This window comes from Polychytrium aggregatum (genome assembly GCF_025602895.1).
Source record: "Polychytrium aggregatum strain JEL109 chromosome Unknown BJ171scaffold_21, whole genome shotgun sequence".
In the NCBI taxonomy this organism is placed as follows: Eukaryota; Fungi; Chytridiomycota; class Chytridiomycetes; order Polychytriales; genus Polychytrium; species Polychytrium aggregatum.
Genome location: NW_026516223.1, coordinates 542,680 through 568,798, shown reverse-complemented (window position 1 = coordinate 568,798; position 26,119 = coordinate 542,680). Strand labels below are relative to the sequence as shown.

The 26,119-nt window shown below is 58.8% G+C and overlaps 9 protein-coding genes across 9 annotated transcripts; 4 read left to right on the top strand and 5 right to left on the bottom strand.

The window, feature by feature from the left end:
- Positions 1-89: 89 nt before the first annotated feature.
- Positions 90-2,728, bottom strand: BJ171DRAFT_475424 (Cupredoxin; the record flags this gene model as incomplete). The annotated part of the gene is made up of 4 exons (XM_053108782.1): positions 90-158; positions 729-1,816; positions 1,984-2,266; positions 2,474-2,728. The coding sequence occupies 4 exons, from the start codon at positions 2,726-2,728 to the stop codon at positions 90-92; spliced, it is 1,695 nt and encodes a 564-aa protein (XP_052966178.1).
- Positions 2,729-5,005: 2,277 nt separating this feature from the next.
- BJ171DRAFT_558784 (WD40-repeat-containing domain protein) lies at positions 5,006-6,723 on the bottom strand (the record flags this gene model as incomplete). Its single annotated transcript, XM_053113172.1, has 5 exons — positions 5,006-5,351; positions 5,525-5,795; positions 6,037-6,188; positions 6,503-6,618; positions 6,718-6,723. 5 exons carry the CDS (start codon positions 6,721-6,723, stop codon positions 5,006-5,008), a joined length of 891 nt encoding a protein of 296 aa, XP_052966177.1.
- An 820-nt stretch (positions 6,724-7,543) lies between these two features.
- On the top strand, positions 7,544-8,801 carry BJ171DRAFT_599627 (uncharacterized protein). The gene is made up of 2 exons (XM_053114944.1): positions 7,544-8,282; positions 8,463-8,801. Exons 1-2 carry the CDS (start codon positions 7,619-7,621, stop codon positions 8,549-8,551), a joined length of 753 nt encoding a protein of 250 aa, XP_052966176.1. The 5' UTR covers positions 7,544-7,618; the 3' UTR covers positions 8,552-8,801.
- A 94-nt stretch (positions 8,802-8,895) lies between these two features.
- Positions 8,896-10,518, bottom strand: BJ171DRAFT_424751 (pyridoxal-dependent decarboxylase; the record flags this gene model as incomplete). The annotated part of the gene is made up of 3 exons (XM_053107685.1): positions 8,896-9,849; positions 9,973-10,049; positions 10,275-10,518. The coding sequence occupies 3 exons, from the start codon at positions 10,516-10,518 to the stop codon at positions 8,896-8,898; spliced, it is 1,275 nt and encodes a 424-aa protein (XP_052966175.1).
- A 2,798-nt stretch (positions 10,519-13,316) lies between these two features.
- On the top strand, positions 13,317-14,764 carry BJ171DRAFT_507625 (leucine-rich repeat-containing protein 51). Its single transcript, XM_053111240.1, has 5 exons — positions 13,317-13,550; positions 13,634-13,677; positions 13,760-13,906; positions 13,988-14,565; positions 14,747-14,764. Exons 1-4 carry the CDS (start codon positions 13,535-13,537, stop codon positions 14,276-14,278), a joined length of 498 nt encoding a protein of 165 aa, XP_052966174.1. The 5' UTR covers positions 13,317-13,534; the 3' UTR covers positions 14,279-14,565; positions 14,747-14,764.
- Positions 14,765-14,790: 26 nt separating this feature from the next.
- BJ171DRAFT_582472 (uncharacterized protein) lies at positions 14,791-17,043 on the top strand (the record flags this gene model as incomplete). Its single annotated transcript, XM_053114188.1, has 9 exons — positions 14,791-14,811; positions 15,026-15,148; positions 15,283-15,496; positions 15,732-15,863; positions 16,080-16,103; positions 16,221-16,288; positions 16,404-16,512; positions 16,654-16,708; positions 16,893-17,043. 9 exons carry the CDS (start codon positions 14,791-14,793, stop codon positions 17,041-17,043), a joined length of 897 nt encoding a protein of 298 aa, XP_052966173.1.
- A 207-nt stretch (positions 17,044-17,250) lies between these two features.
- BJ171DRAFT_424633 (S-adenosyl-L-methionine-dependent methyltransferase) lies at positions 17,251-18,904 on the bottom strand (the record flags this gene model as incomplete). Its single annotated transcript, XM_053107679.1, has 5 exons — positions 17,251-17,387; positions 17,503-17,678; positions 17,911-18,047; positions 18,198-18,298; positions 18,679-18,904. 5 exons carry the CDS (start codon positions 18,902-18,904, stop codon positions 17,251-17,253), a joined length of 777 nt encoding a protein of 258 aa, XP_052966172.1.
- A 1,411-nt stretch (positions 18,905-20,315) lies between these two features.
- Positions 20,316-21,412, top strand: BJ171DRAFT_128605 (ribosomal L18ae/LX protein domain-containing protein). The gene is made up of 2 exons (XM_053105622.1): positions 20,316-20,830; positions 20,923-21,412. The coding sequence occupies exons 1-2, from the start codon at positions 20,642-20,644 to the stop codon at positions 21,262-21,264; spliced, it is 531 nt and encodes a 176-aa protein (XP_052966171.1). The 5' UTR covers positions 20,316-20,641; the 3' UTR covers positions 21,265-21,412.
- Positions 21,413-21,831: 419 nt separating this feature from the next.
- On the bottom strand, positions 21,832-24,620 carry BJ171DRAFT_599621 (uncharacterized protein; the record flags this gene model as incomplete). Its single annotated transcript, XM_053114943.1, has 9 exons — positions 21,832-22,189; positions 22,377-22,495; positions 22,618-22,774; positions 22,867-23,234; positions 23,383-23,543; positions 23,738-23,946; positions 24,051-24,168; positions 24,282-24,445; positions 24,571-24,620. 9 exons carry the CDS (start codon positions 24,618-24,620, stop codon positions 21,874-21,876), a joined length of 1,662 nt encoding a protein of 553 aa, XP_052966170.1. The 3' UTR covers positions 21,832-21,873.
- Positions 24,621-26,119: the final 1,499 nt, after the last annotated feature.

Below are 26,119 nucleotides of genomic sequence, written 5' to 3'. Positions count from 1 at the left end.
TTAAGGGAGGATCAAAGAAGTCGGAGACACAAAGCTACATAAAGAAAAGGCCTTGTTTTGGGCCTTGAAGGAGAGATATGTTCATCATCTTAGGCGGCAACAGCGGCACTACGGTGCTTCTTGGTAGCTTTGGTCTTCTTGGTCTTGGTCTTCTTGGTCTTGGTAGGGACAGTGGTAGTGGTTTTATGCTGATCACCCGTTGTGACGGGGATACAATCGAAGGAAATAGGATCACATTGATATCCGCTGCTGCAAGTTGCAATGCTGATCCAGTAGTCGACACAAATGAGAACATCGTTGGCAGATCCACAGGCATATTGGCCGTAGTTGTTGCACGAGTCACCAGCGGTAGGGGAGGGACTAACCGAAGGGGTGGTCGTGGTAGTCTTGGAAGTGGTGGTCTTCTTTTTGGTGGTAGTAGTAGTAGTAGTAGTAGTGGTGGTGGTGGTGGTGGTCGGCTTAGTGGTAGTGGTGGGCTTGGTGGTGGTGGTTGTAGTAGTAGTGGTGGTAGTAGGCTTGGTAGTAGTAGTGGTAGTAGTGGTGGGCTTGGTAGTAGTGGTGGTGGGCTTGGTAGTAGTAGTAGTAGTGGTGGTGGTGGGCTTGGTGGTGGTGGTGGTGGGTTTGGTGGTAGGCTTGGTAGTAGTGGTGGTAGTAGTTGTGGTGGTAGTAGTTGTGGTGGTAGTAGTTGTGGTGGTGGGGATAACAGCGGTAGTGGTGGTGGTGGTGACAGGGGCGTTGCACTGGTCGTAGAAGCCGCTAGGGAAGTCGACACTGGAGAGACCAGCATTGTTGACAAAGGTCACGACGAGACCGGCGGCCATGTGCCATTCCATGTGGCAGTGCATGAGCCAAGTACCGGGGTTGTTGAAGTTGACGAGGATGCCGAGGAAACCCTTCAAACAGCCCTGCTCACCGGTGCCACCGTGGCCACCGACACAAGAAGGAACCTGGATACTGTCACGACGAGCCAGGGTGGCGGTGGCGGTCGGGGCGTGGAGAAGGCGGCCATGGCTAACGACATAGAAGGTGTGGCCGTGGAGATGGAAGACGTGTTCCATGGCGTCGTCGTTGTGGATCTCGATGTAGACCCAGGAGCCATCGTCGACGGGGATGGGGGCGGAGCTGTTGGGCAGGGCCTGGTTCTGCTGGGCAGTGTAGAGACTGGGAACGCTGGGCATCAAATACTGAACCGAAGTCCAGTCCGGGGGGCCGGAGAGAGTGGTGGTGGCGGTGGTGATGTTCTGATCACCGAGAGGGCCGATGAAAAAGTCCAGGTAGATGGACGAGTTCCACGAAGGGTTGTTGCCGACGGCAATGCCGTTGAGCTCGCCGAGGGAGTAGACGTCAAAGCCAAGGTCGGTGGCGATCTGGGTGGTGGGGTCGACGACAGGAGCGTTCTGGTATCGCCAGATGGCGCGGACCTGGGGGTTGAGACCGCCAGCGAGCCAGGGAGCGGGATCCCACAGGTTGTTGATGTCGGCGCGCATCCAAAAGTTGCCGATGGCCGTGGGAGCGTTGGCGGTGACAATGACCGAGTAGCGCTGGCCGGTGTGGATAGGGAGGATGTTGACGACGGTGGGGTTGGTGTAGACACCGTCAGCCTCGATGATGGTCATGTTGTGACCGTCGATGGTGAAGTTGAACTTTGCCATGGCGCTGGTGTTGATCAAGCGGAGACGGTAGCGCTTGCCGGGGACAACGTTGTAGACGGTAAGAGGGTTGCTGTCCTTGCAGGTCGAACCAGCGGGGGCAAAGCTGCAGTTGAAGCGGCCGGCGCCACCGATCAGGCCAGAGTCGGGAACGGGCTCAAAGGCGCCTGCAATGACGAAAGTACACAGCGTCAGCAAGTCGTAACGATACAGACAACATTGAGGTGCATCAAGGGTATAATAAGCAGCAACTGAACACCACGCAACACGAAGGATACCGAGGCAGAGGATGGCGATGCAAAAGTCCAGCGAGTGCACTCGTGGCGCTGCTTACCCTCGTTGGGAGTGAAGTAGTAGTTGAGCAGCTCCTGCGAGGGCTTGTGATGAAAGTCCGAGAGAGTGACAGTGAGATCGGTGTCATACTGAGACTTGTAGGGGTCACTGGGGTCGTTGATGATGAAGGGGCCGCGCAGGCCATCGACATACTGCGACTTGTAGTGGGCGTGCCACCAGTAAGTGCCGGTCTGGTCGCCAACGTTGAACTTGTAGACAAAGGTGGCTCCGGGCTGGATGGGGCACTGGGTGACTCCACCAGCACCGTCCATGAAGGGAGTGCCCTGTGGGAATGCGAGAAGTGCGATGAAGCAGGACGACAAAGGCAAATGTGAGCGACAGATCGATCGGGTATATCCACTGGGCATCCATCAGGGTCGGAATCATCTCGGTGATTGGTTGACAGAACCTGGCCATGTACCGATCGCACACTTGCGTTGAGAACGCGGCTGGCGGTGCTGTCGCGAATGGCACCGATTCTGGCGACCTACCTTCTGGAAGATGCCGTGCCAGTGGATGGTCGTGGCAACGTCGAGGTTGTTGACGACGGTAATCTCGACATCGTCACCCTTGTTGACAGAGATCGGGTAGTCGATCTGGCCGTTGGCCAGCATCATACGGCCCGAGAAGCCATCGGGGGCGACAGTGCTGTAGGCCAGATTCAGGGTGAAGGTTTTTGTGGCGGCATAGCAGAGCGGCAGCACGGCCAGGAGGAAGGAGAGGAGCGAAAACAGGGCTCGGGCCATGGCGGGGTGGGATGAGGGGATTGAGCAGCAGTCCAGGGATGAGGGTGGCTCCAACAGTGGTGGGGAGAAGCGAAAAGGAAGCCCTCTTTCCGGCGACGGTGATCGGTCTTTCGCTCGGTCGATATTTCCATGAGTGCGGGCGTTGGATTGGGTTTTATGTTTGCTTCTGCTCTGGGGCATGGGCAGCCGGGCCGTTGCTGAGAGCCGCATGCCACGGGGGCTGGAGTCGCGCAACGAGGTGCCTCCACAAAGGGCCGGCAGCTGACTCGGCTGGGGCGTGGATCAGCGGGCTTGTTCGCCACAAGCCGAGCAGGCGACAGGCCGGCGCACAGAGAAGGCAAGAACAGCAGCAGCGAAAGCGGCTGGTGGCCGGCATCACTGTCAAGGAGAGGTGGGCTGGAAAGACAGGCCGAACACCAATGTGGACGGACTCGACCGGATGGGTTATTATCAAGTAGGCGTATCATCAAGCGAGCGCATCATTCAGCGAGCGTATCGTTAATCGGACGGTATCATCAAGCGAATGGAATTGTCTGAATACTCGCCTGTTCGCTCAGCAGAATAGAGCGAGGCGGGAGGAGCGCCAGAGACAACCGACCGAAAAAAAACAGAAAGAACGAGACACACGCAACAGGACAGAACTGCCCACAGTCAATGGGACGACCGCCCACAGACACAGTGCAGACACAGCAGACACTGCAGACACAGCAGACAGCTCGCTTTCCCACACCGGCACTGTGCAGGCAAGGGTGGAGCCGCCTCAGAGCAAGGTCGCAAAAGAAAGAACGGGCGCCGCCGCGCGCCTGCTCTGCTCCACCGCGCGGTCACACAGGATCTGTGGCCGTGTCCGAACCAGCCGCAAAAATCGATCAGATCCAGCGTGACCCAGCAACGTGGACAGTCGATGCCGCTCAGCGTCGCACCCGCCCATGCCCGCGAGCCGGATCCGCGGCTGCGTCAACTTTGGTTCTGGTCGCTGCGAGCCGCGAGCCGCGGTACTATCAGGCACGCACGCTGAGGCGGGTGCTGTCGCTTCTGCCTGCATCGCTCGCCAGATCTGTCTTGGCAGCGGCCCCGTTCGCCAGCGGCATCCAGAGCAACACCCACAAGGATCGTGCAGCCACAGGACTTGCTTCTTGCGCTACTGGGTGGATGACCCTGGGCGCTGAGCCCCACACTGACCCCGTAGCAGCAGCGCCGCAAAAATCACTCGTGCAGGGGGCACAATCGGCGGCACCGGCCACAGCCGCCTGCATGTGTTCCCCACATCGCGTCGCCGGGCACACCAGGCCCAGACACCACGGCCAGATGACGCCTTTCTGCATTAGCGCCTTCAAGCCACCTGGCTGTTGTTCTTGGGGTGGACAGACCCCCCCCCAAGGTTGTCTTGCGCAGGTCGGTCAGGCGGGTTGCATCAGCGCCCCCGCTGCTCAATGGGTCCGGCTCACCCATTCGGCCCGCGCCTTCAACCGACCACCAACCGCCTGCGCTCGAGGCTCTGCAGCCAGATGATGCCGCATCACACGGGGCTGGCCCAGTCGGAATATTCCCTCAGATCGCACAGCCCATGTCCTGCCCAGCCGCCCGAGATTGCTCAAGGGTGCCGCGTGGCCCGATCGCGTCGGGCGGCGTTGGGGGTGCTCATCGACCCTGTCGGTGGTAACCGTGGGAACGGTCGCGGCAGCTGACGAGGGGTCTGCGATGTGACCACCTGAAGAGAAAACATGAAAAATAACCAAGCCACGGAGACAATATATGCCGCGGAGACTACATATGACACAGCGACGGCCTGGCGACCACCGTGCCCTGCCACCGGATGCACACTGCGTCAGCTCTCGCTGCATCAAATTCTTGCTGCATCCTCCAACTGCCCCCCGTCTCAGACACACGAGCCACCAGTCCGTTTGCATCCGCCCATTCGATCCTGATGATGTGCCGGCTACCCAAGGCAGGGGCGATCAAACTTATTGACCCATTCTTGCGATCGGTGTGTGTATTGAGAACAGAGAAGCATGCCAACAAAAGCCCACATCAATCCAGGTCGCGCCAACTTGATTTGGACAGGTCATTCATCTCGCACGCAAGACCCACGGCTTGTGATCAACACCAACGGGCAAGCTGATCCATGAGGCTGTCGGGCACAAGTCGTCCAGGCGCACCCACCCAACGAGATGCACGAGGACTTTTGTCGTGGTTGTGGACAGCTGCAGCCCAAGCTTGCTCGCGGCACGACATCCAATGCATCACATCCGCATCGGGTCCTTGCCGCAGACATTTCTAGTTGGACGCGGCCTGGTCCTTGAGCTCGCCGATCTGGCTGTAGACGCCATCGAGGTTCTCCTTCCACAGGGTCACGGTGTTGTCGCCGCAGGTAACGGCAAGGATGTTGCCCGACACCGACCAGCTGACTCGCCAGACGACATCGGGGAATCCATCGCTTCGGAGGGGAGTCGAGGTCCATTGCTGCGGGCTCGTCTCGGTCCAGATCAGGACGGTCTTGTCCTGGGAAGCCGTGGCGATCGTGTTTGGCCCGATGCCGAGGTTCGGGGCCCAGCTGACGTCGCGAACCCAGTCGCTGTGCTTTTCCAGAGTCTCGTAGTTTTCCCACTTGTCTCCTTCCTCTCTGTGGCAATGGGCAGCAGCACGTTGTCAGTATGTGGTGGGTTGTGTCAAGACTCTAGTCCAAGGGAAGGTACCGGCGTGTATCATGGCGAACTTGAGAGCGCCATCCCGGCTCCGGTGCAGAGTGCCTCGGCGGTCTTTGCCAGCGCCAAATCGCATTGACTCGATACCAACCTCCAGAGTCTAACGTGGGTATCGCAGCCACCCGTGACGAAGCGGCGGCCAGGCGCAGTCGAGTTGGCAGGCGCCGAGTTGATGATCGAGCCAGAGATGGACGAAGGCGCCCACGAGACAGCGTTGATGCCGGCACCCGACTTGGTGCTGAAGGGGCCAGAGGGGTACCAGCCCATCTCGTCGCTGAAGCTCAGGAGCGAGACCGTGCCATCGGCCGAACCACAGAGCAGAGTCAGGCCATATTCATGGGGACCCCAGGCAATCGAGTTGACTGGTGAGTGAGTGAGTGAGTGAGTGAGTGAGTGAGTGAGCGAGTGAGTGAGTGAGTGAGCAAGTCGAAAGATAGCCTCCGCGCTCGCAGCAACATGACAAAGCATTCTAAGCGACGAAGCTTGTCCACACAGTTTCAGCACTTTGTGCATCCCGATGTTCAGTACGCACAGTCTGCTGAGAGAGTCGTAACGTGCGCACGTTCCCCAAAGCTCAACCATAGCCTCCTCCCCCAGTCTCACCTGACGCGGTGTGCTTGGTATGATCGTAGAATCGAGCCCATGTGCCGTTGGTTTCTTTCCAAATGATAACGGTGGCATCGTATGAGCATGAGGCCAGCAGGTTGCCAAATTTCGGGTGGGCCCAAGCGACCTGCCAGACAGGGCCTTGGTGACTGTGCAGTGCATCGAGCACAGCACATCAAGTGCAGCACATCGTGTACAGCGCATTCATCGACCAAAGCAAAGGTGAATCGAACTGATCAGCGACTGCATCGTGTCTCATCGGCTTTCCCAACCATACCACGTCCGTTGACGGGTTTGACCAGTCAACCAAACCGTTCCTGGCAGTGTCAATCCAGAACGGCGTGCCGCATGACCAAGCCCACCAATACCAGAACCATTCCGCTCCAGCAGCGTCAATGCATCGTATCGACACTAATGACGCCGGCGGTATGTAGAAACCGCTGCTCGCTATCTCGAGGCTTACCCAGGCAAAGTAGCAACGAGGCGCTGGTTCTCCTCCTCGACCTCGAAGATGCGGATGCTGCGGTCCGAGGAGCACGTAGCGAGTTTCTTTCCGTAGTAGTCGAGCTGGGCATCGTGCTGTCGGAGATGGCCGAGGGGGAGGGAGCTCAAGTCAACGCGGCAGGTCGATGCCAATGGGGTCAAATGCAGAGCAAACGGCATTGTGGATATACTGACGATCATGTCCTCGTGCTGGGTGTCGAATGTGGATGCGGCAGTGGTGGCCTAGCGACAAGAGGAACGAGACGACACATTGCCGAGTCGGCGCGCATGGGGGTCAGTTGGGCCTGACGACATATCGGGGACTAGCCGCTCCGATAAAGCCTGCGCCCATATGTCGTGCGTGATGCCGCCGAGATCACTGCTGCTTTCGAGATCATGTCTTGGGAGCCGAGGGGCTGAACAGATATGGCGATTGCTCGACCGTTGCTTGCGGCTCGATCTTGATTCTCGCATTGTTCAAAGTGCAGTCGGCTTGGTTCTTGTCCCGAGATCGTAAGCAGCCACTCTCATCCCAGTGCCGTCGAATCTTGGAGAGCTAGATCCGGCTGCTGGCCTCGGTTCGCGCCAGATCCAAGAGTTGAGATGGAGGGGGGCTGCCGCTGAGTGCCAGCGGGTCGCAGCACTCACCATGGTGTCGGGTTAGGTCTCTCACACGGCAGGGACAGCGTGGGCTTCGGATGGCGAGGCGGGTAGGTCGGCGGGCCAGCGATGGCAGCAGGTGCGCGGCAGATGATGCAGCAACAGCGGAGGACGTTGCCGGTCGGGATGGCATCAGGCAGAGACGACCCGCCGCCGCCCCTTTTCTCGGCTGGGGGGGGGTGTGCGGGCTGGCTGTTTGCTGGCCGGCCACGCAGGATCAACTTCCACGTCGGAAATGAAGATTTCATAAGCAGCCGCATCCCCAAAAAGGAAACCGCGCGACGCCGAAACCGGGACGGGTGGCGGTGTGTGTGTGTGTGTGGCTGTCAGATCGCGTTGAGATCGAACAAGATCCAAGACAGCCATCGGTCTGCTTGCCATCGGTCTGCTTGCCATCGGTCTGCTTGTCTATCAACCTGTTTAGCGGCCCGCCACCATGTCTGCCCCCACCATCTACGTCGGCCCGTCCAACGCCGCCATCTCAGATGCCCTGAACGACTTTGTCCAAGGCCTTTCTGCCCAGGCTATCGCCCGATCCGGCCGCTTCACCGTTGCGCTCTCGGGTGGCTCGCTGCCCTCGATCCTGTCGCAGACCCTCAAGCACAACAAGAGCATCGACTTTTCCAAGTGGCACGTCTTCTTTGCCGACGAGCGCTGCGTTCCCTTGGACCACGCCGACTCCAACTTCCTGCTCGCCAAGCAGACCCTGCTCGACTTTGTGCCCATCCCCGCCAGCCAAGTCTACAGCATCGACCCCGAGCTGGCTACCCACCACATTAAGGCCGCGCAGGCATACGACCAGGTCTTGCGGCAGGTCTTTGGCACGGCCGATGAGTTCCCTGTCTTTGACCTGATCCTGCTGGGCATGGGACCCGACGGCCACACGGCCTCGTTGTTCCCCGGCCATGCGCTGCTCAGCGACCACCAGTCCTGGGTCGCCTCGCTCGCCGACTCGCCCAAGCCGCCTCCGGCCCGCATCACCCTGACCTTCCCCGTCATCAACCGAGCCCAGACGGTTGCCTTTGTGGCCACAGGTGGCTCCAAGGCCGACATTCTGCACGAGATCTTTGACCTCAACGTGCCCTATCCCTCTGGTCTGGGTGAGTGCCCGCTGTTGGTGTGGTGATGCCGTTTGTGCCGCGGACCCGAAGGACCCGAAGGATCGCGGCGAATGTTGCCATCAAAGGAGCCGAGCCATCTGCACTGCCCTTGACTCGCATTCGCATGGACTTGACTGACTTTGCTGGCATCCGCTCCCAAACTGCATCCTCTCTCTCCAGTCCGCCCTGTTTCCGGCAACCTCGTTTGGTTCATTGATGAGGCTGCCGCTGCCAAGCTCGCCGCTCCCACAGCATCCTACAAGCTGTAATTCATGCACCTGCCGCCGACCGAACCAGCCAGCCAGTCCAAGGGTGGCGGTGGAACACCATCGTCTCGCATGTCTGGAGAAACACGGTCGAATCCATGCACTTTACCCCAATTGTGCCCGACCGACAACAACCCCACTCGAGCAGCAATGAGGACTGGGGCCGGCGTGAGTTTGTCTATGTTACAGGTGCTCCAGCCACACATGATCTATTGAAAGTATCGCTTACTATACATGGCAACACAAACAAACATGGTTTGGCTGGAAAAGAATGCGAGGGCAATCTGGCTACCACCGTGGTCCCACCGTGGAGGGAGGGGCGGCGGCGGCGGCAGTGGGCTCGTGGTTTATTGCTCGGTGTTGGTGTAGAGGATGGTGCTCTTCTTGAAGCCGTTGAACTGGGAGGCAGCGGCAAGGGTGTAGGCACCCATGTTGTCAAAATAGAGCCAGTCGCCGACGTCGAGCTTGGGGAGCACAGCGGTGCGGGTGATGCAGTCGATCGAGTCACAGGTGGGACCCCAGATGCTGCAGTCGTACTCGACTTCGTTGAGCTCGGCGCCGTAGAGGTAGGAGCCGTTCTTGATGAGAATGTTGGGCTCGCACTGAACGTGATCAAAGGTGATGCAGTTGAAGCTGCCGTACATGCCGTCGTTGATATAGTACATGAACGAGGGCTTCTCGTCGTCGCTCTTCTGCACGACGCGGCGGGCAACGACGCTGACGACCAGGGTGAACGCGGCCGAGACAAAGTAGCGGCCAGGCTCGGCAATGATGCGGATATCTTCGGGGAAAAGCTCGTCGAGGACGGGGCGCAGGACGGCGGCGACATCGTTGAACTGGATGCCCTTGTTCTTGTTGCCGGGGAAGCCGCCACCAATGTCGAGGAGGCTGAACTTGAAGCCCATGGAAGCGCCAATGTCAAAGGCCTTGCGGGCAAGGACAACGGCGTCGCCAAAGGCCTGAGCATCGTAGCAGCCGCTGCCGACGTGGAAGCTGATGCCAACGACATCAACGCCCAGGTCCTTGGCGGTCTGCAGGAGGTGGGGGACGACGGCGAGGGAAGCGCCAAACTTGACGCCGAAGCGGCAGACGGAGCGCGAGTCGTCGGTCAAGATGCGCAGCACCATCTTGGCATTGGGGTTGATGGCCTTGACCTTGTGCAGCTCGTCGGCGTTGTCAAAGGTCATCATGTCGACGCCCTTGCCGGCGGCATAGCGGATGTGGGTGGGGCCCTTGCAGGGGTTGGCGTAGATCACACGGGAGGGATCGACGCCGTAGTCGAGGACGGTCTGAATCTCGACCTAGAGCACGCAAGGACAGCCCCGAGTCAGTCTCGGGGGTGATTGACCCAGGATGCCCAAAAGGCAGTACATGATCGAGGACACAATGGAAAACCTCTTCGCCCAGATCAGAGCCCGGCATACCTTGCTGGCGCAGTCAAAGCCGATGCCGAGATCAACCAGGGTCTTGATCACGACAGGGTCAGGGCAGCACTTGACGGCTAAGGTTGGAGGGAGGCAAGGGCACACGTCGGATGATTAGATCGTGGCGCATTGAGGCGGAGGTCGTCCGTCGGCGTAGCGGGCTTCTTCGGGTAGGTCGCGACAGGTGTCAGGCGGACGGCAGGACATGTCCAGGGAGCCAGATTCATTTCCTCTTAGAATTCCAGGGCGAGCGGGCGCGAGGCAACTCCCTCCTGCGGGGTGCGGCGGCTGTGTCTGCTCACCATAAAAGGGCTCGACACGGGGGAGGAGAGACTTCCACTGGCTGTGCTGGCGGACAACGTCGCCCATGTCGGCGACAAAGAACGAGTCCTCGGCCTCGGCCTCGGTCAGGGAGGGCGACAGGAGGCGGCTGCGGATGAGGGCATCGACGGATCGGGGGTCGTACTCGAACGACTCGGTGTCGGACTCGTAGGCCGGGAAGGCCTCGTGGCAGAGTGGATCAACGGGGATGGAGACGTCAAGCATGGCTACGGATGTAGTGTGCTGGGGTGGCTTAAATAGTTATGGGCTTTTGTAAACCGGATTAATTATACGTAGATCTTGTCAACGAAGACCCTCCGCCCACGGTGGTTCTGGATGCAGATGAGGGGGGGGGAGCCTGAGTCAGTACAAGAGCGGACGACCCCGACATCGCACCGGCTATCAACGCACCGGTAGTGTCCGGTATGTGGTATCAACCGCGCACTGCCCTGCCAGATCCAACAACATACCGGGCAGAAACCCCAAAAGGAGTCCGAACTTAATTCTTGGATTAGTGAAGGCCGTGATAGGCAATGCACAATCGGGACCACCTGCGAGAGGAAAGACGCGGAGGACAGACACAGGGGGGGGGTCACAGTCAGCAAGTGGAGCGGAGGCCCGGACCAGCCCGGACGGCAGCAACAGAACAGATACCCTCCCTCGGCCGCCGAGTGCATTGCAAGCTACCAGGCGTGTTGCCGCCCTCACCCCTAGCCTCGCTCGCAGGCAGAGCAGGATGATAGTTACCCAAAAGTGCAAAAGTCGAAAAAGTGGGCGAATACCCAGAGAATAATGAAGGATAAGAAGCGCTCTGGATGAGAGTGACGAGGCTTCTGCGAGAATAACAAATAGAACCGGCGAAAGGAACAGGTTCTTCGGACAGTACGCAGAGGTCGGGTAGACGAGAGAGGGCTGGGGTGGAATACAAGAGGGAGGAGAGCAGGCTCGGGCAGAGAACTAGGCGCAGATGTCGGCGTCGAGCTCAGATGGCGGGAGAAGCAAGAATTCGGGGTTGGCAGAGAAAAGAGGCGGCGGCGGAAGCTGGATCAGCAGAGACAGGCCCGGGTGGCGATCGTATGAAGAGGAGGACCGAGGCGACGGAAAGCAGTCGGGATGGAGGGGATGGGAGGGCCGGTCGCGAGGGCAAGTATTTATACGGCGATGGGCGACTGAGTTGGCCGATGGTGTTTGTGGGGCTCCACTGTTTTCGCACCGAGTTATTTGTTATTGAGAGAGTGAGGAAAAAAAAAAGCCACTCGCCGAAAAAGCTGTACCACCGAGAGCGACCAGCAGCGAGGAGCAGCGAGGGCCGCCACAAAGGGCAGCGAGGACGGCGAGCGAGACGCGGCGAGACCGGGGAGGTGCACACAAGGGCGGTCGGCGAGCCTGGCAGCGAGAGAGGCACGAGGTCGCGAGGGCGGGCGAGAGCACACGGCGAGGACGGCGAGGGGACAGCGAGGGGACAGCGAGGCGCCAGCGAGAGACCGGCGGCAGGGGGGACGGCCAGCCAGGCCAGGCGTCCCGGATTGCCGCTTTTGGAGGCTGTGTCGCACCCAGAAGGCCTTGTCCGCCGCAAGCACGGCGAGCCAGCGCCGCCCGGGCCAGCAGACACGCGAGCAAGGGCGGTCCGGTGGCCGGCAAGCCTGATTGGGCTGCGTCTCGCCGAATCAGGATGAGCGTGGCGGCGTCCCAGTGACCGCAAGCGAGATGGCGGGCGAGACCAGCCTCGTGTGGTCCTCGCTTGCACAGAGCAGCAGCGAGGGGCCTGCCGAGACCAGACGAGAACCGACGAGACAAGGCGGCAGGGCGAGTGCTGCCGAACAGCCTCCGGAGTGCTGCGACGCTCCTGCGGCGCTCCTGCGACGACAGAGGCGGGCAGCAGCAACATGTCGCGCCCAGGCCAGCTGGTCCGGCAGGTGCGCTGCGGGGTCATCTCGAAATTTGCCCAGTCGCACCCCCTCGCCCGGCTGCCTCGTCTGAGGCCGTTCGGTCGATCTCGCCATCCCAGTCCAGCATGATCGCAATCGCTGCTGGCACACACACTCCATTGTGCGTGCCAGACACAAGCCGCCTCTGTGCTGCCGCTGTGTTGCCGCTGTGGACCCTCGCTCTCGCTCTCGCCAGGCTCTCGCCGGGCTCTCGCTCCTCGGGTCTGGCGCGCCGAGCCCCCGTCCCATTGGCCGAATGCCAAAAGTACTTCTGTCCTATCACCGAGCGCCCCGCCTGAGGCTGTGCACCGATTGCTCCCGTCTTGAAGTACTTCCGTCAGCGTGACACACCGCTGCCGCTGCCACTCGCGCAATGGCGACATCGGCTGGCAAGCCCTTGGTCTGCTGTCCATCTCCACCCCCCGCCTCTGCGTCGAGATGACCTCGTCGACGCGTACACATTGTCGATCCTTTCGTCGGATCGGCCAAGGTTCGCAGTCGAGGCCTGTGGCAGCGAGCCTCCGTTGGGACCCGCTGATCCTGGCTGCACCACCAATCGACCGTGCCCCTGGCGACGCCCCACGGCCTTCGAGAGCCAGCCCCGCTCTGCCAAGAGACAGTGCCGCACTGCCCAGAGACAGGAGCCTCGACGAGAGGAGTCCGTCGTCAGGGTGTCTGGGGCAGCACGGCATGGAGGCGAGGGACGGTGGCGGGACCAAGAAGAGGGTGATAGATGGAACGCCAGCGTTGATACCCGAGACACCCAGGCAGATCAAAGCATCATCGCAGACGGGAGAGCGACCAGTTGCCCAGACCAGCCGGCTCCGCCGATATCGTCTGCGGATTTACCCAGCCGCTTGCGACAGCGGCGCGCATCGACATACTGGTGGTTCCTGCCCATGTCTGATTGAGGGAGCCGCCAGGCGGAGCAACACAATATGTCTGTGGGAAAGGGACTACCTTTTGCCAAAGTATCGCCGCACCATCATCGACGCTCTCTGCCGGCGCGTGAGACTCGCCACGCCACCACTTCCAATTCCCAACATGAAAAAAGCCGACTCCAAGTACGCAGAGGCAAGTCAGGGGCCCTTGGCGCACGCCCGCTCCCTCTTGATGCTGGCTCGATCGCACTCGCCGTGCTGACGCTCCCTGAACCGCGTTCGGGTATCAACCCTGGGTGTGGTATCAATTCCTCGCTCTGGCGCACACGCCTGGACCTCGCGCGGTGATACCGATGCAATTAGATCAAGAGCAAAATCGCGCAGCAGTGGGAGCTTGTGCCTGCCCTGCCGCTGGACTTTTCGTTCAAGGACATGACGGCGATGCAAGGTACAACTCTCGACGGGACCGCCGAATACCTTCGAGACTGGCACCCTTTCCCATTCGTAACCCTTCGACAACCACTCCCACAGATACCGAAACCGAAGAGCCTCGTCCTCACACTCACAAGGAAACGGTATGTCGGGCTGCTGCTTGTCGCTCCTCTTTCGGGCATCCGGCTCCTCACAATCATCGCCTTCGCCTGGCTGTATCGCCAGGGCAACCAGCTGCAGTCCATTCGCTTCTCGAACAATAAGATTTCTACCTTGGAGGGACTGCTGCCAGCAATCCAAAAGGTCAGCATGGCCTGCGACAACATAACCTGGATTGACTTGTCATTCAACCAGCTCAAAACTATCGATCCGGTATGGCTGCGAGAGCGAGTGGTCGTCGGAGCTTTGAATCTTGGTATTCCTCGCCGTAACACATCGATATCTACTTCTCAGGTATTTCTGAGCTTTCCAAATCTGAGTGGACTGTATCTGCACGCCAACCAAATCTCGGCCGTGCAAGATGTCGACAAACTCGCGCCGCTGACCCGTCTCCGGACGCTGACTTTGCACGGCAATCCGGTCGAGAGCGCCAAGGGCTATCGCCAGTGCGTCCTGGCCAGGCTGCCGCAGCTCAAGCATCTGGACTTTTGCACCATCACCAAGATGGACCGAGCCGTGGCCATCACACTGCAGCAGCGAGGATGTGGCCGCGCCAAGAGAGAAAAGGCCGAGCCAGCCATCTAGACTGTGCATGGCTCGACCGTCGCCCATCTAGGTCGAGAATAGCGGGCTCGGTGCACCGCTGCTATCCAGTTCGTTCGCTGTCTCGATTTCCTCTTCGTCGTATATCTCTCGTTATTCATATCACAGCGACCCACACCGCCAACTGTCCGTCCAGCGTCCGAGCAAATACAAATATCACCGAATGCTGCGCCAGGACCCGGCAGTAGCCGCTTTCGCCTTCCACCGTCGTATCATCGCAATACCGAGTCGTTCGCACGGTCATGCGGAGGCAATCCAGCGTTGCGGCCGTGAGTGGACAGGAGAGTCGGCCATGGGTTGACCAGGAGAGCCGGCCGATTTGCTGCTCGGAGCTTTGGTGCGGACTTGTCGTCGTTTGGTGGCAGCCTTGTGCCCCTTCTGCGCAGCCTCCCAATGACGCAGCCGCACTTTTTTTTTTGCTCCCCATCCGCCGCTTGCCTCCCCATCCAGCATCCTGCCCGATCCCACACCGCCAAGCCAGCTCCGAAACAACCATGGCCGCCCTGACCAAGACCGTATGTCCTCCGCCGTCTCATCGTTGTCGCCAGAGGCAGCGCTCGGCTGCTCGCGACGACTGGCTTTTCGGTTGCAGCGACACCTTCATCGCCCACTTCAGCTCGGGCGGGATTGTCGTTTTGACATCCTGGCAAGGATATGGACGCCCTGGAACGCTGCCGCCATGGCAAGCCCTTACTGATCTCCTCCGGCCTGGCTCTTCCGCTTTTGAAGGAGTTTCCCGACCTCAAGCTTATCGCCCGAGGCAAGGTCCGCGATCTCTACGATGTCGACGAGAACTCTCTGCTCTTTGTCGCCACGGACCGCATCAGTGCCTTTGACGTCATTATGGAGAACGTGAGTAGACTCGCTTTTTCGCCGGGTTCTCAAACTCGTCCTTGGCCGCTCGCGCTTGCCTCAGTCAACGCGTGACCCAAAGCCCAGCGAAGCGCTGAACCGACACCATCGCCGCACCCTTGCGTCATCGACAGGGTATTCCCAACAAAGGCAAGATCCTGACCGAAATCAGCGGCTTCTGGTTCGAGCTCCTGAAGGATGTCGTCCCCAACCACCTGATCACCACCAACGTCGACGAGATGCCCGAGCCTATCCGCAAGTACAAGGCGCAACTTCAGCACCGCTCGATGCTCGTCAAAAAGCTCAAGATCCTGCCCGTTGAGGCCATTGTTCGTGGCTACATCACCGGTAAGCAGCCGGACCAGAGGGAGGATAATGGCTCCAGCGCCTTGCACCGCCGTCATGGGAATATGATTTTGGCAGCTTCAGTCGTTGCAGTGCAACGGTGCTTGAGTCACAAATCATGATCACATCAATGTGTCGAGATGCTGAGATTGGCCCGCCAGGCGTGTGTTGGGCTGGCAGGATCTCGCAATTGGGTTGGATTCTCACGATGTGCTGTGTTGTGCTGTGTCGGCTCAAGGATCTGGCTGGAAGGAGTACAAGAAGCAGGGCACCGTCTGCGACATCAAGCTGCCTGTTGGCCTTCGAGAGTGCGAAAAGCTCCCCGAGCCTCTGTTCACCCCGAGCACCAAGGCCGAGATCGGAGACCATGGTGAGGATCGTAGTAACGGCTACAAGACCGTGGAGGAGGGGCTCGGTGGAGCATAAGCTGCATTGCGGCGTCAATGATCGGCCTGGCGTCGAGAATGTCGAGCAACGACTCGACGGGCCGGACTCGCTCATGCAGCTTTCATATCACGAACGCCCTGGTTCTGAGAGCCGCCGTTGCTGCCTCGCTCATGAATGCTGCACTTTACCACTTTGCCAGACGAAAACATCCATCCCAGCAAGCGTGAGTATTGCGCGCTAAACCACATCTCCGATATGAACAAGCTCTGAACTGTGCAGGTTCAACACAACGTCACCGCCTCTGACACTTTCGCACCTGTGTTGGCTAATCCCCTTTTAGTTGTCGATATTATTGGCGAAAAGTACTCTAATCTGGTCGCCGAAACTGCACTGAAGGTCTACTCCAAGGTGGGCGGGTGTTACTGTCTTGCCGGCGCAGCCGACAGTAGATGCATCCATATCTGCTGCCGTCCGCTAGATCCTCGCATGCCGCTCATGTCCGTCACATCACCGTACTCTACAGGCCCGCGACTATGCCCTGAGCAAGGGCATCATTATCGCCGACACCAAGTTTGAGTTCGGCGTTGATTCCGAGGGCAATCTCGTCCTTGCTGACGAAGTTCTGACACCCGGTACGTCTAGAACTGCTGCCCGCTGCGGCCATCGATCTCACTGTGTCTGTGAGGCAGCTCAGGTGCCCTGTTTATTGACGTCCCTTTCCTTGCGTCCCGTCTCTCCGTCATACTCGGTCGCTTTGCTTCTCGTGTGGCCAGACTCCTCTCGTTTCTGGCCTGCCGACCTGTACACCGTCGGCCAGAATCAGCCCAGGTGAGTTCGAGAGGCGAGAGATTCCTTTCCCCCGACTGTGCTCTCCTCCGCTGCCGATCCTGGTGTCCCTTGCCGCCGGTCTTGGCAGAAACAGCAACGATCACAATCGCAGTTGCCCTGTGGAGGGATGACGATCAATGTTGACGCAATCCTCCACATCGTCGCCTCAACACCTGCTCCATAGCTTCGACAAGCAGTACTTGCGCGACTACCTCGAGTCGATCAACTTTGACAAAAAGACCAGCGTCACCCTGCCCGTCCACGTCATCGACAACACCATGGCCAAATACGTCGAAGTCTACACCATCCTCACCGGCAAGGCTCCCCAGTTTTAATGTCCTGCCATCCGATCCAATAAACCTTGTGCACTATACAGAACCCTGCAACAACGAGGCGGCGCTCGCCGGGAGTCATGGTTGGGCCTGCAGCAGCACCACGAAAGTATCGCCCTTGACTCAGACAATCCACCGTGAGTTGGATGTGTATTGGAGCCGATGGAGGCGCGGGCTCTGGACAACCAACATGCCGCCCAACAGAACGCCTCACAGCTTGCGGAACTTGGCCTGGATCCACCGACGCTGCATCGACAGCTCTCGTTTCCGGTTCACAATCTCCTTCTCGACATAGTCGATCGCAATCGCCTCGAAGCCAGCATTTTCGAAGAGCTCTTTGAGCTGCTCTGTTTCCGACAACGCCAAAAGAGTCCGCCCCCCCCCCGAAGCGGATCGAGACAATGTTAGACACGGATCTGCGAACACAGCATCAGCGACTGCCACCAGGAGCACGCCGCCTACCGATGCTAAAGTAGACCGAGAACGTGCCATCCTGGCGGACGTAGAAGTTGTCGTCGATCTTGTGGCCCGGCTTAAACCGCAGCTGGGCAGCATCGTAGAGCCCGTAGTCGCGGAACATGACCAGGCCGCCCGGCTTCATCACCGCGCCGATGTTGTTAACGGCGTCTTGCAGCTTCCTGCTCGGTTGTATCACGCGCACCGATGCGAATCAGTGTCGGATGCAGCAGGTCCATATGACTCAGCAAGATGAAATAGTCTGGGTGGTCCCGACAACTGTTGGCAGACCCAACCAGCACAATGCCGTGTCGCTCGATATTCCCTTCCCCAAGTGTCCGCATCCGTACTTGCAGACTGAGAGCCAGCCATGTCGTAAGCACAGTGTTCAGGTGGATGGAGAAGGTCGCTTACTGAGGAGGAACCGCGCTCAGGCAGAATATCGACGAGAGCAGATCCAGCGATGCGGCTGGAATCGTGTTTGTGAGAGGATCTTGGGTGATGTCGCAAACAAAGGCCAGGCATCGCGACTCGTCGTAGTTTTCGTTAGCCTGGGGGGGGGGAGGAAGCACGGGATTCTCAATACAACACAGCTCAAGGGCACACAGTCGTCGTTGCAAGACGATATCGCCGCCCTGCACGAGTAAATACATGTCGTGCCCCCGTGGCTGGGCACCGACCAAGCGCTGCTCGATACTTACTTTTACAAACTCAATTGCTCGGCTGGAAAAGTCGCAGCAGTATATGAACATGTCCGGGTTGGCCTCCAGTACCGGAAAGACAAAGTTGCCGACACCACATCCTGCGACAGTCCCACACAATGCCCACATCAGCATTCATTCGGCGCAACGGTCCCACAGGTTCACGTGCCAGACTCCAGTGTCGCCACGAATCGATTCGTGGCGATAAACAACTATTACCTACCGACTTCTGATGTTCCCGAGTGTTGGGTATTGAACGCGAGAACACTGTCGTTGAGCAAGCAAGTCGTCCATCGATCGAATGTGCCACTGCAAGTGGTGTCGATGCAAGGCTTCCAAGATCTAGGTTGATACCACACTTACCGAGGAGTGTCTGCAAAGGCGCACAGAATGGCGGACAAGCGTTAGGTCGGGAGCACATGCCATGAGCACCCCTCGACCGTTCGTCGCCATTACCACATCCCCATCCGCTGCAACGGACTCCAATTGATTCTGCAATCGACTTTGCCGTTGGTGCTTGCTGGCCCGCTTACCTTCTTCTCGCCGGTGGACTGCAGCTCGGGGAACTCTCTCTCTGTCCAGTGGCGATCCTTGAAGAATTTGACGGTGTTTCGCTGTGGCAGACATCGCGGGTCAGCATCGTCGTCGTCATGTAATGTCGCTCCGAGCTGCGTGGTGCTGGAAGCCAGATCGATGCATCTGGCCATATTGAATCATGCACCCCTGCATCCGATGTATCCCGTGGTCCCTGTTCATCCGGCTTGTCCGGATGTCGCTGCTAGTCTTGCGTGGTTGGTCTGGGGTGTCGGTTCGCCATCACAGATGATTCCTCCAAGCAACTCGGCGCTGCTCTGCTGAGCTGTGTATGCATTGCTGTATTCACCCCAATCGCTGGCAGATCGCCGTCGCAACCCAAAAATGGCCATGCTGGTCAAGATACTGACCTTATAGAACCTGCAGAGACCGTGAATGGCAACAGTTAGCCCACGAACTTCACGCGGGGAGGGTTTGCTCTTGCCATCAACCCCGCGCTGCAGAGCCCCCCCTCGATGCCGGAACTTGGTTCCTGGCGATGCTTCCGTCAAACGTACTTGTCCCAGCTCTTGGATGCCTCGCGGATATACTTTTGAGCAAAGAAGGGCTGCACCGGCTTCTGGTCCTTCTCGAGAATGGCAAGGGCGCTGGCTCGGGCTTCGTCGTCGATGGCCTGGGCAAGCCGGATCTGGCCGCCTCCGGGCTCGTCCAGCGACAGATCCGAGGCAGACGACTGCAGCGACGGCGCTTCCGACATGGCTGTGGGGATCGGTGGGTGAGCAGATCGGCGAGTCGACGGAGGATCGGATGGGCGGCTCGGCGGCTCGACGGATTGATGGGTTGATGGATTGATGGCCAGCAGGACCGATGCTGGGTGCATCCAGCCCAGATCGCGGCCGCCTGGTTTTCCGCGACGGGAATGTCGCACAGCCGCCGGCTCGATCCGGCTCGGATAGCTGCGCCACGGCCGCACAAGCCACACGTGGCGCATTTTTCTGTCGCCTCGCCGGGCCGCCTCGCTGTGTCCTCGCCGCGCTCTCGGCGCTCTCGCTCCGGTGTTGCCGAGACCAGAGTAAAAGAGTTGGCTCTTGTGAACATCCTTTTCTTTCCCTTCCTCTTCTCCCGTCAGGACCAAATCGTTGCCCGTCTCGGTTAGCGTGGTTAAATTATCAATTAAGGTAGAGCATCGCCCCTTGCCCGCTCCGACCAGCTTGCGGCCGTGTTCTGCCTGCTGCGTATTGGCAGCGCCCGGATTGTGGCAGCGCCGGACACAGGCGTATATCGCCTTCGACTCGGAGGATGTGCGACTCGCTATCAGTGGATCGCTGGGCAGTCTGGATCCGACGACGGTCTCGGAAACAATCCAAGCGGACGACGAGCTACAATATCTGGAGCGTCTCTGTTGGCCTTATAGGCTGTGGGTCACATCGACAGGCCCATGCCGACACCCGTTCGCCCGCATATCAGACGGAGCACCGGCGTCCGCGGACTCGGCCAGTGTGCTCTCGTGATCAGCTCAGCCGGATGCATCCTGGAAGCCCAAACGCAGACGCAGTCTGTGTGCCACGTCGGGATCGAGGAAGAACCGGATACTGTGCAGCTTGGCTGGCTGACGAGGCGGCGCCGGGGCCCGCGAATAATGGCTTGGAGCATCGCAAGGCAGTCGGAGCGCCTGCGACGTGCGACTGGGTTGGAGTGGCTACATTTCCCGGATTGAGGCAATCGGCAACACTGCTCCGACACGAATGCAAGTTGGCCGCATTTCGGGCAAGCAAGATCGATGCCGAATGTTGCCCTCGATCAAGACGTGCGCCGATCATATCCCCTCGGCGCTGTGATAGACTGGCACTCGTGGCACACTCCGTCGCTAACGACTCGTCTCCTGTGTCTTTGTTGCTCGCAGAATCAAAATGGGCAGACTTCACGAGTACCAGGTTGTTGGACGCAGACTCCCCAAGGAGGGTGCCGAGGCCCCCAAGCTCTGGCGCATGCGCCTCTTTGCCCCCAACGAGGTTGTTGCCAAGTCTCGTTTCTGGTACTTCATCAAGCAGGCCCACAAGGTCAAGCCCTCTTCTGGCGAGATCGTCTCGGTCAACGAGGTGAGTGTTGCGGGCTGTATCGCATCGCTGCGTCGCTCGGTGTCCCCTTATGCTGCATCGCTGACTTTGCCCCCCCCCCCTTGTTTCGGCAGATCTTCGACCGATCTCCCCTGAAGGTCAAGAACTTTGGCATCTGGCTCCGCTACAACTCTCGCTCCGGCACCCACAACATGTACAAGGAGTACCGTGAGCTGACCCGCAGCGATGCCGTCGAGGCCTGCTACCAGGATATGGCTGCTCGCCACCGTGCCCGCTTCCACTCGATCCACATCATCAAGGTCGCCCACGTCAAGGATGCCGATGTCCGCCGTGCCAACATCAAGCAGGTTGCTGACCCCAAGGTCCGCTTCCCTCTTCCCCACCGCGTCCTCCGCCCCTCGAGCAAGCGCTTCGTCAAGACCTTCATTGCCAACCGCCCCTCTACTTTCGCTTGAAGAGTGTGCGCTGACAATAAACATTGGTTTCGATAATTTCAACCCACGATTTGATGTGTTTTGCTATTCCGATGATGTGAGCTTCTTGCCCATCTGTAAGCAACACGGTTTTCCTGTGGAAAGACACTTGTCCTCTGTCCCAGCGCGAAGGGAAACTAAGCGAGACGGCGCTTCCACAGCGCTTTCCGAGTGAAACGGGGATACCCTGCTTCTTGTTCAGATGGGAGTGGAAGCACGTACATTGTTCATGATGGTTGTCTGTAGCTTTGTTTTACAGCGTTTCCAAAATGAAATGGGACACCCCGTTGAGCCATGACAGGGTTTCTTTCTGTGACCTGAATACACCCATCCACTCATCGCAATCATGGCCAAGCATAGCACCTCGATCTCCGCATCGCTGCACTGCGACCGGTGGTCTTCGCTCGGAGGTGATCTGTTGAATTGCATGCGCCTCCATTGGACGCATGCCATCGCATACTACCCTGACAAATGGGTTGTGGGCAGGTGTCTCATTTCCCCCTGAATACAGTGTACATTGACTCATGCATTCCCATGCACATCGACTTGGCACTGACCTTCCCCTCACCCCACCCCTCGTTCCGATTGATATCAGACACACACATAGACACCCGACATGCACTTTTGTGTGGGCGAGCACACCCCAAGTTGCAGCCACACGCTGCTGCAAATCAAGATGTCATTTGCCGAGCCACAAGCATAGGCACCGAACTGGGTGCATGGCTTGCCAGCAGTGGGCTGGCTCGGGTTCGACGTCGGTACAGCCGTAGTTGATGTCGCTGTGGTTGTTGTTGTCGTGACTTGGGCGGGGATCGTTGTTGTTACGACAATAGCCGTTGTGGTTACTATGGGGCTTGGGTTTGGGCTCGGGCTCGGATTGAAGGTGGGAACGGGGCAGAATGGCCGGCTAAGGCATCAGCCCGTGCAGGAGGGTGTCGAGAAATTGTGGTCAGATGCAGTACTCTTGGATCACGAACGAGCCACCAGCAACCACCAGCAACCACCAGCAACCACCAGCAGCCATCAGCAACCACCAGCAACCACCAGCAACCACCAGTAGCCACCACGCTCTTCCCTGTCGGCTTGTGTCTTACCTGACGCTCGAAGACGTCGATGAGGAAGGCTGCGGGCTGCTGGGAGCGGGAATTACCCCAGCACAGCGACTGTTCTGCGACCCGAGCACTGCCTTACAGATTTGCTGTGATGTTGTCGTCTGGGATTGCCGCCAATTGAGGTTAGGATGTGTCCGTGGCGAGCAGTGCATTCGAGGCAGCGACATCCGCCAAAAGCCGCCACCTCACAGAGGAGCTTGATCGTGCGGAGCGAGCTACTCACAGGGTTAACGCTAGTTGGCTGATTGCCGGGGCCCTTGTAGAGCTCCCAGAAGAAGCCACCCTGATACTGGGGCTGTGTAGACTGGATGATCTGCTGGAGCGCCGAAGACGTGAGGGGCAGCTGGTGCGTTGGGTCCTGGGTGTAGTCGGGATAGGCCCTGCGATCCAGCAGCGGAACAACATTGGGGGGCGTCAATGCTCGGCTCCAACAACGGCCCGTGCCAAAGCGAGGGTTTCAGCAGCGACTTACGGCTGACCGACTTCGTAGCCAACATAGACACCACCGGGACTGATCTGCTGATATGTGTTAAGGTAAAAGTTGACCTGGCCAGGCAGGTCGCATATATTGTCCGTCGGGCATTCGTGGAATGTCGGGTTACTTGAGAGATCGTAGCTCATGATGTTGAGCCCGCCGGCGTTGCTTCCTTGTGTCATGAAAGCAAAGGTGTCTGGGTAGAGTTGCTTCATGATGGCCCACAGCCCATGCAGGTTGCCGCCCCACCAACTGGTCGTCTGGGCTCCGGTCGCCGCCGCTGCCGTCGATAGCTTGCACGTGGGATAGAACTTTTGAATGTTGAGCATAATATCCCGAGCAATGGCCGTATACTTGTAGACCGTCTGGAAGGCAGTGATGGGCGACACCGACACTTAGTTGGCACAGCCTTTCCTTGTTAAGCATCAGGTTGCTTTGGACCGTCTCGGTTGCGGCTTGGAGCTGCTCCTGGTGGTGCCGACTCCCCTGGGCCAATGGATAGAGATGGCTCACCTGGTGGATGCTGAACGGGCCTTGTGGTGACGAGGCCGAGGTGCTGACCTTGAAGGTGTCGGCGTGCCAGGTCTCTTCGTAGTCAATGTCGATGCCATCAAGTCCCAGGTCCTTTGCCAAGAACACCAGATCTTGATATGGATCTCGGTTCTGACTCTTCCCTGATGAACAGCAGCAGGAGGAGTTAGCCAGGCATGTGTGCATGGACGCTGTGTGAGTCGAAGCGGCGGGCTTTGCCGCTCTGGGACTTGTCGGGAACTGTGAATCACTGCATTCAACGGCACTGCCCCCCTGGCAGCTCGCATCTAGCCTCTGTTAATCACTCAGCAGTCCCGCGTTGTTGTGCTGCACTCACAATCCGAGTTGCCCGGGACAATGGTTGTGACGCCGTTCGAGTCGGTGTACTGGGCCCCGCCATAGAGCTGCGGATGCCATGTTGGAGCGTATCCCGAGGCCGCACCAGCTTGAATGTAGGACTGGGCCGCTGTCCAAGAAGCGCTGTTACTGGGTTCTGGGAATATCGTGAAGCTCGACAAGGTTGTGTTTTCACTCTGGGGCTCGCAGCTGAGAGCAAGGAAGGCAGATTGGGCAGGTAAGACGCTGTCTGCAGTCTGCAGTGTGATGATGGGCAATCGGATTCGACCTACACACCCCATACTGGCACTTACACATAGCACCACATGTTGGACTCGGTGCATCCGCTGGCTTGGCCGTTGGCATACTGGGTAATCTTCCAGAAATTGGGGCCGTTCCCAGGATTGTAGATGCTGAAACGCATATACAAATCTGCAATGGCACAGTTTCAGCAACGCGGATGCAGGACACAATTGATCGCTGCCCTTCCTATGTGCGTGTTACTCATTGTGAGACACTGCTGCTGCGGGGCGATTTCGTCTTACATGGATAGCAGTTGTAGTTCCATCCGCCGACAGAGATGAAGACTTCTACCCCGGCAGCCCGCAGCACTGAAACATATTTCTTGATCTCAGCAAAGCCATAGTCGCCCGAGGTTGCATAGCCCAGTCCAGTTTTGGCCAGGGTGTTGGAGCCCGAGACATAGATCCTGCAAGTAGAGTGAGAGGATCAGCCGCGAACTTTGAGGATCGACGGCGAGTTATTCGGCTCGCCGCACTCGGGAAACGACCCCCTCGCAGCTTGCGGGTCTGTTGCTGTGATGACCAGCATCACAACGGACCAATGAGATTGTCCCGCATGCTCTCGCCCTCCGCACCAATCATGAGTCCCCACGTGTTTGTTTGCCCCCATGCATGAGCACGCGCCGTTGCCACCCGCGTCTACTGGTTTCCTGCCTCCCCCACCGCTCGGCACATGTCCCCGGGCTGTGCCAAGCCTCTCTCGCTTGCACACCAGCCACTCTCGCACCCCCTTCTCGCTTCTCTGTGATGCTCCACCCTTCTCGCCCACTTTTGCCCCTCGACCTTCTCCCGGTCTATAAATAGCCCTGCATGTCTGAGCCTATGTTGAACACCAGTTCGAACAAAACTTGTTCTTTGGTGTTCGGGGCTAAAAGCTAATAAAGCTCATACCAAGCACTTGGTCTTCGTCCTTGCGCTTGTTCACTCCTTACACTTTGTTCGAACTCTCTTCTACTGATACCACCTGCTTGGTATCTTCCGCTCCTAGCCCCGCCCCTTTCCTAGTCCTGTCCGAACCTCAAGCACACTTGTGTCTGAGCCCTCTTCGCTCTCCTGTTCTTGAACCTCCTCGCTTTTTTTTTTTTTCCCAGTCCCAGTCCCAGTCCCGCCATGGATCCTGCCCTCGTGGACCGCCTCCGTGCCTTGGAGGCCGAGCTCGCCGAGCTCCGGACAGCTCGCGATGCTCCTGCCGCTGGGTACAGCGTGCAGATGCCGGACCGTTACGACGGTAACCGGCAAGGGTTCCGGGCATTCGTAAATCAGTGCAAACTGTATATACGAATGCAGCCCCACCGGTTCCCTGCTGACCCGATTAAGGTCGGATTCGTCATTAGTCTGCTCACTGGACCGGCTCTCCAGTGGGCGACTCCGATGCTTGAGATGGGTGATCCCCGACTCAACTCTTTTGGCGATTTCCTAGAACGCTTTTCCAAAGTGTTTGACGACCCTGATCGGGCCAGGACTGCCGAGTCAGTGATCACCACACTGTCTCAGGGCAACCGCCCGTGCGCAGTCTATGCATCCGAGTTCCTTCGTATTGCCGCCGATACGACTTGGAACGACGGTGCAAAGATCTCGTTCTTCCGACTTGGCTTGTCGGATGATGTCAGAGACGAACTTTCGCGAGTTCGCCCTCTGCCACGAGATCTGGAGGAGTACATCGAGCTTTGTAACGAGCTCGATGCACGAATCCGCGAGCGCCGTCAAGAGCGCCGAAGCACGCCTGCCCGCTACCGGTCTTCCCAGTTCGCCTTTGGTTCCGCCTCCGCTGCCGTTCCCGCCATCGCTCCCGCGCCCGTCCTCGCTCCGCCGCACCCCTCCTACATTGTTTCCGAGCCCATGCAAGTGGACTCTGCCGTCTCTGGACCCCTGACCGCCGAGGAGAAACAACGCCGCCGCCGCTTTGGACTCTGCCTGTACTGTGGCAAGAAGGGCCACTTGGTACGAAACTGCCCCGTCAAGTTTGGATCTACCAGAGCTACCGGACCGCCCCCTGGACCTCCCGGCCCGAGGATCATCCGCACCATCGTTTACGAAGATGGAGAAGTGCAAGACTTCAGTTCGGGAAACGACCAGGCCCG

Bases quoted from the DNA above. Each gene is read 5' to 3' on its own strand.
- BJ171DRAFT_599627 (XM_053114944.1), top strand. From the start codon at position 7,619: ATGTCTGCCCCCACCATCTACGTCGGCCCGTCCAACGCCGCCATCTCA. The intron at 8,283-8,462 runs GTGAGTGCCCGC...CTCTCTCTCCAG, and splicing joins GCCCTATCCCTCTGGTCTGG to TCCGCCCTGTTTCCGGCAAC.
- BJ171DRAFT_128605 (XM_053105622.1), top strand. From the start codon at position 20,642: ATGGGCAGACTTCACGAGTACCAGGTTGTTGGACGCAGACTCCCCAAG. The intron at 20,831-20,922 runs GTGAGTGTTGCG...TTGTTTCGGCAG, and splicing joins AGATCGTCTCGGTCAACGAG to ATCTTCGACCGATCTCCCCT.
- BJ171DRAFT_507625 (XM_053111240.1), top strand. The intron at 13,678-13,759 runs GTATGTCGGGCT...CTGTATCGCCAG, and splicing joins CTCACACTCACAAGGAAACG to GGCAACCAGCTGCAGTCCAT. The intron at 13,907-13,987 runs GTATGGCTGCGA...TCTACTTCTCAG, and splicing joins AGCTCAAAACTATCGATCCG to GTATTTCTGAGCTTTCCAAA.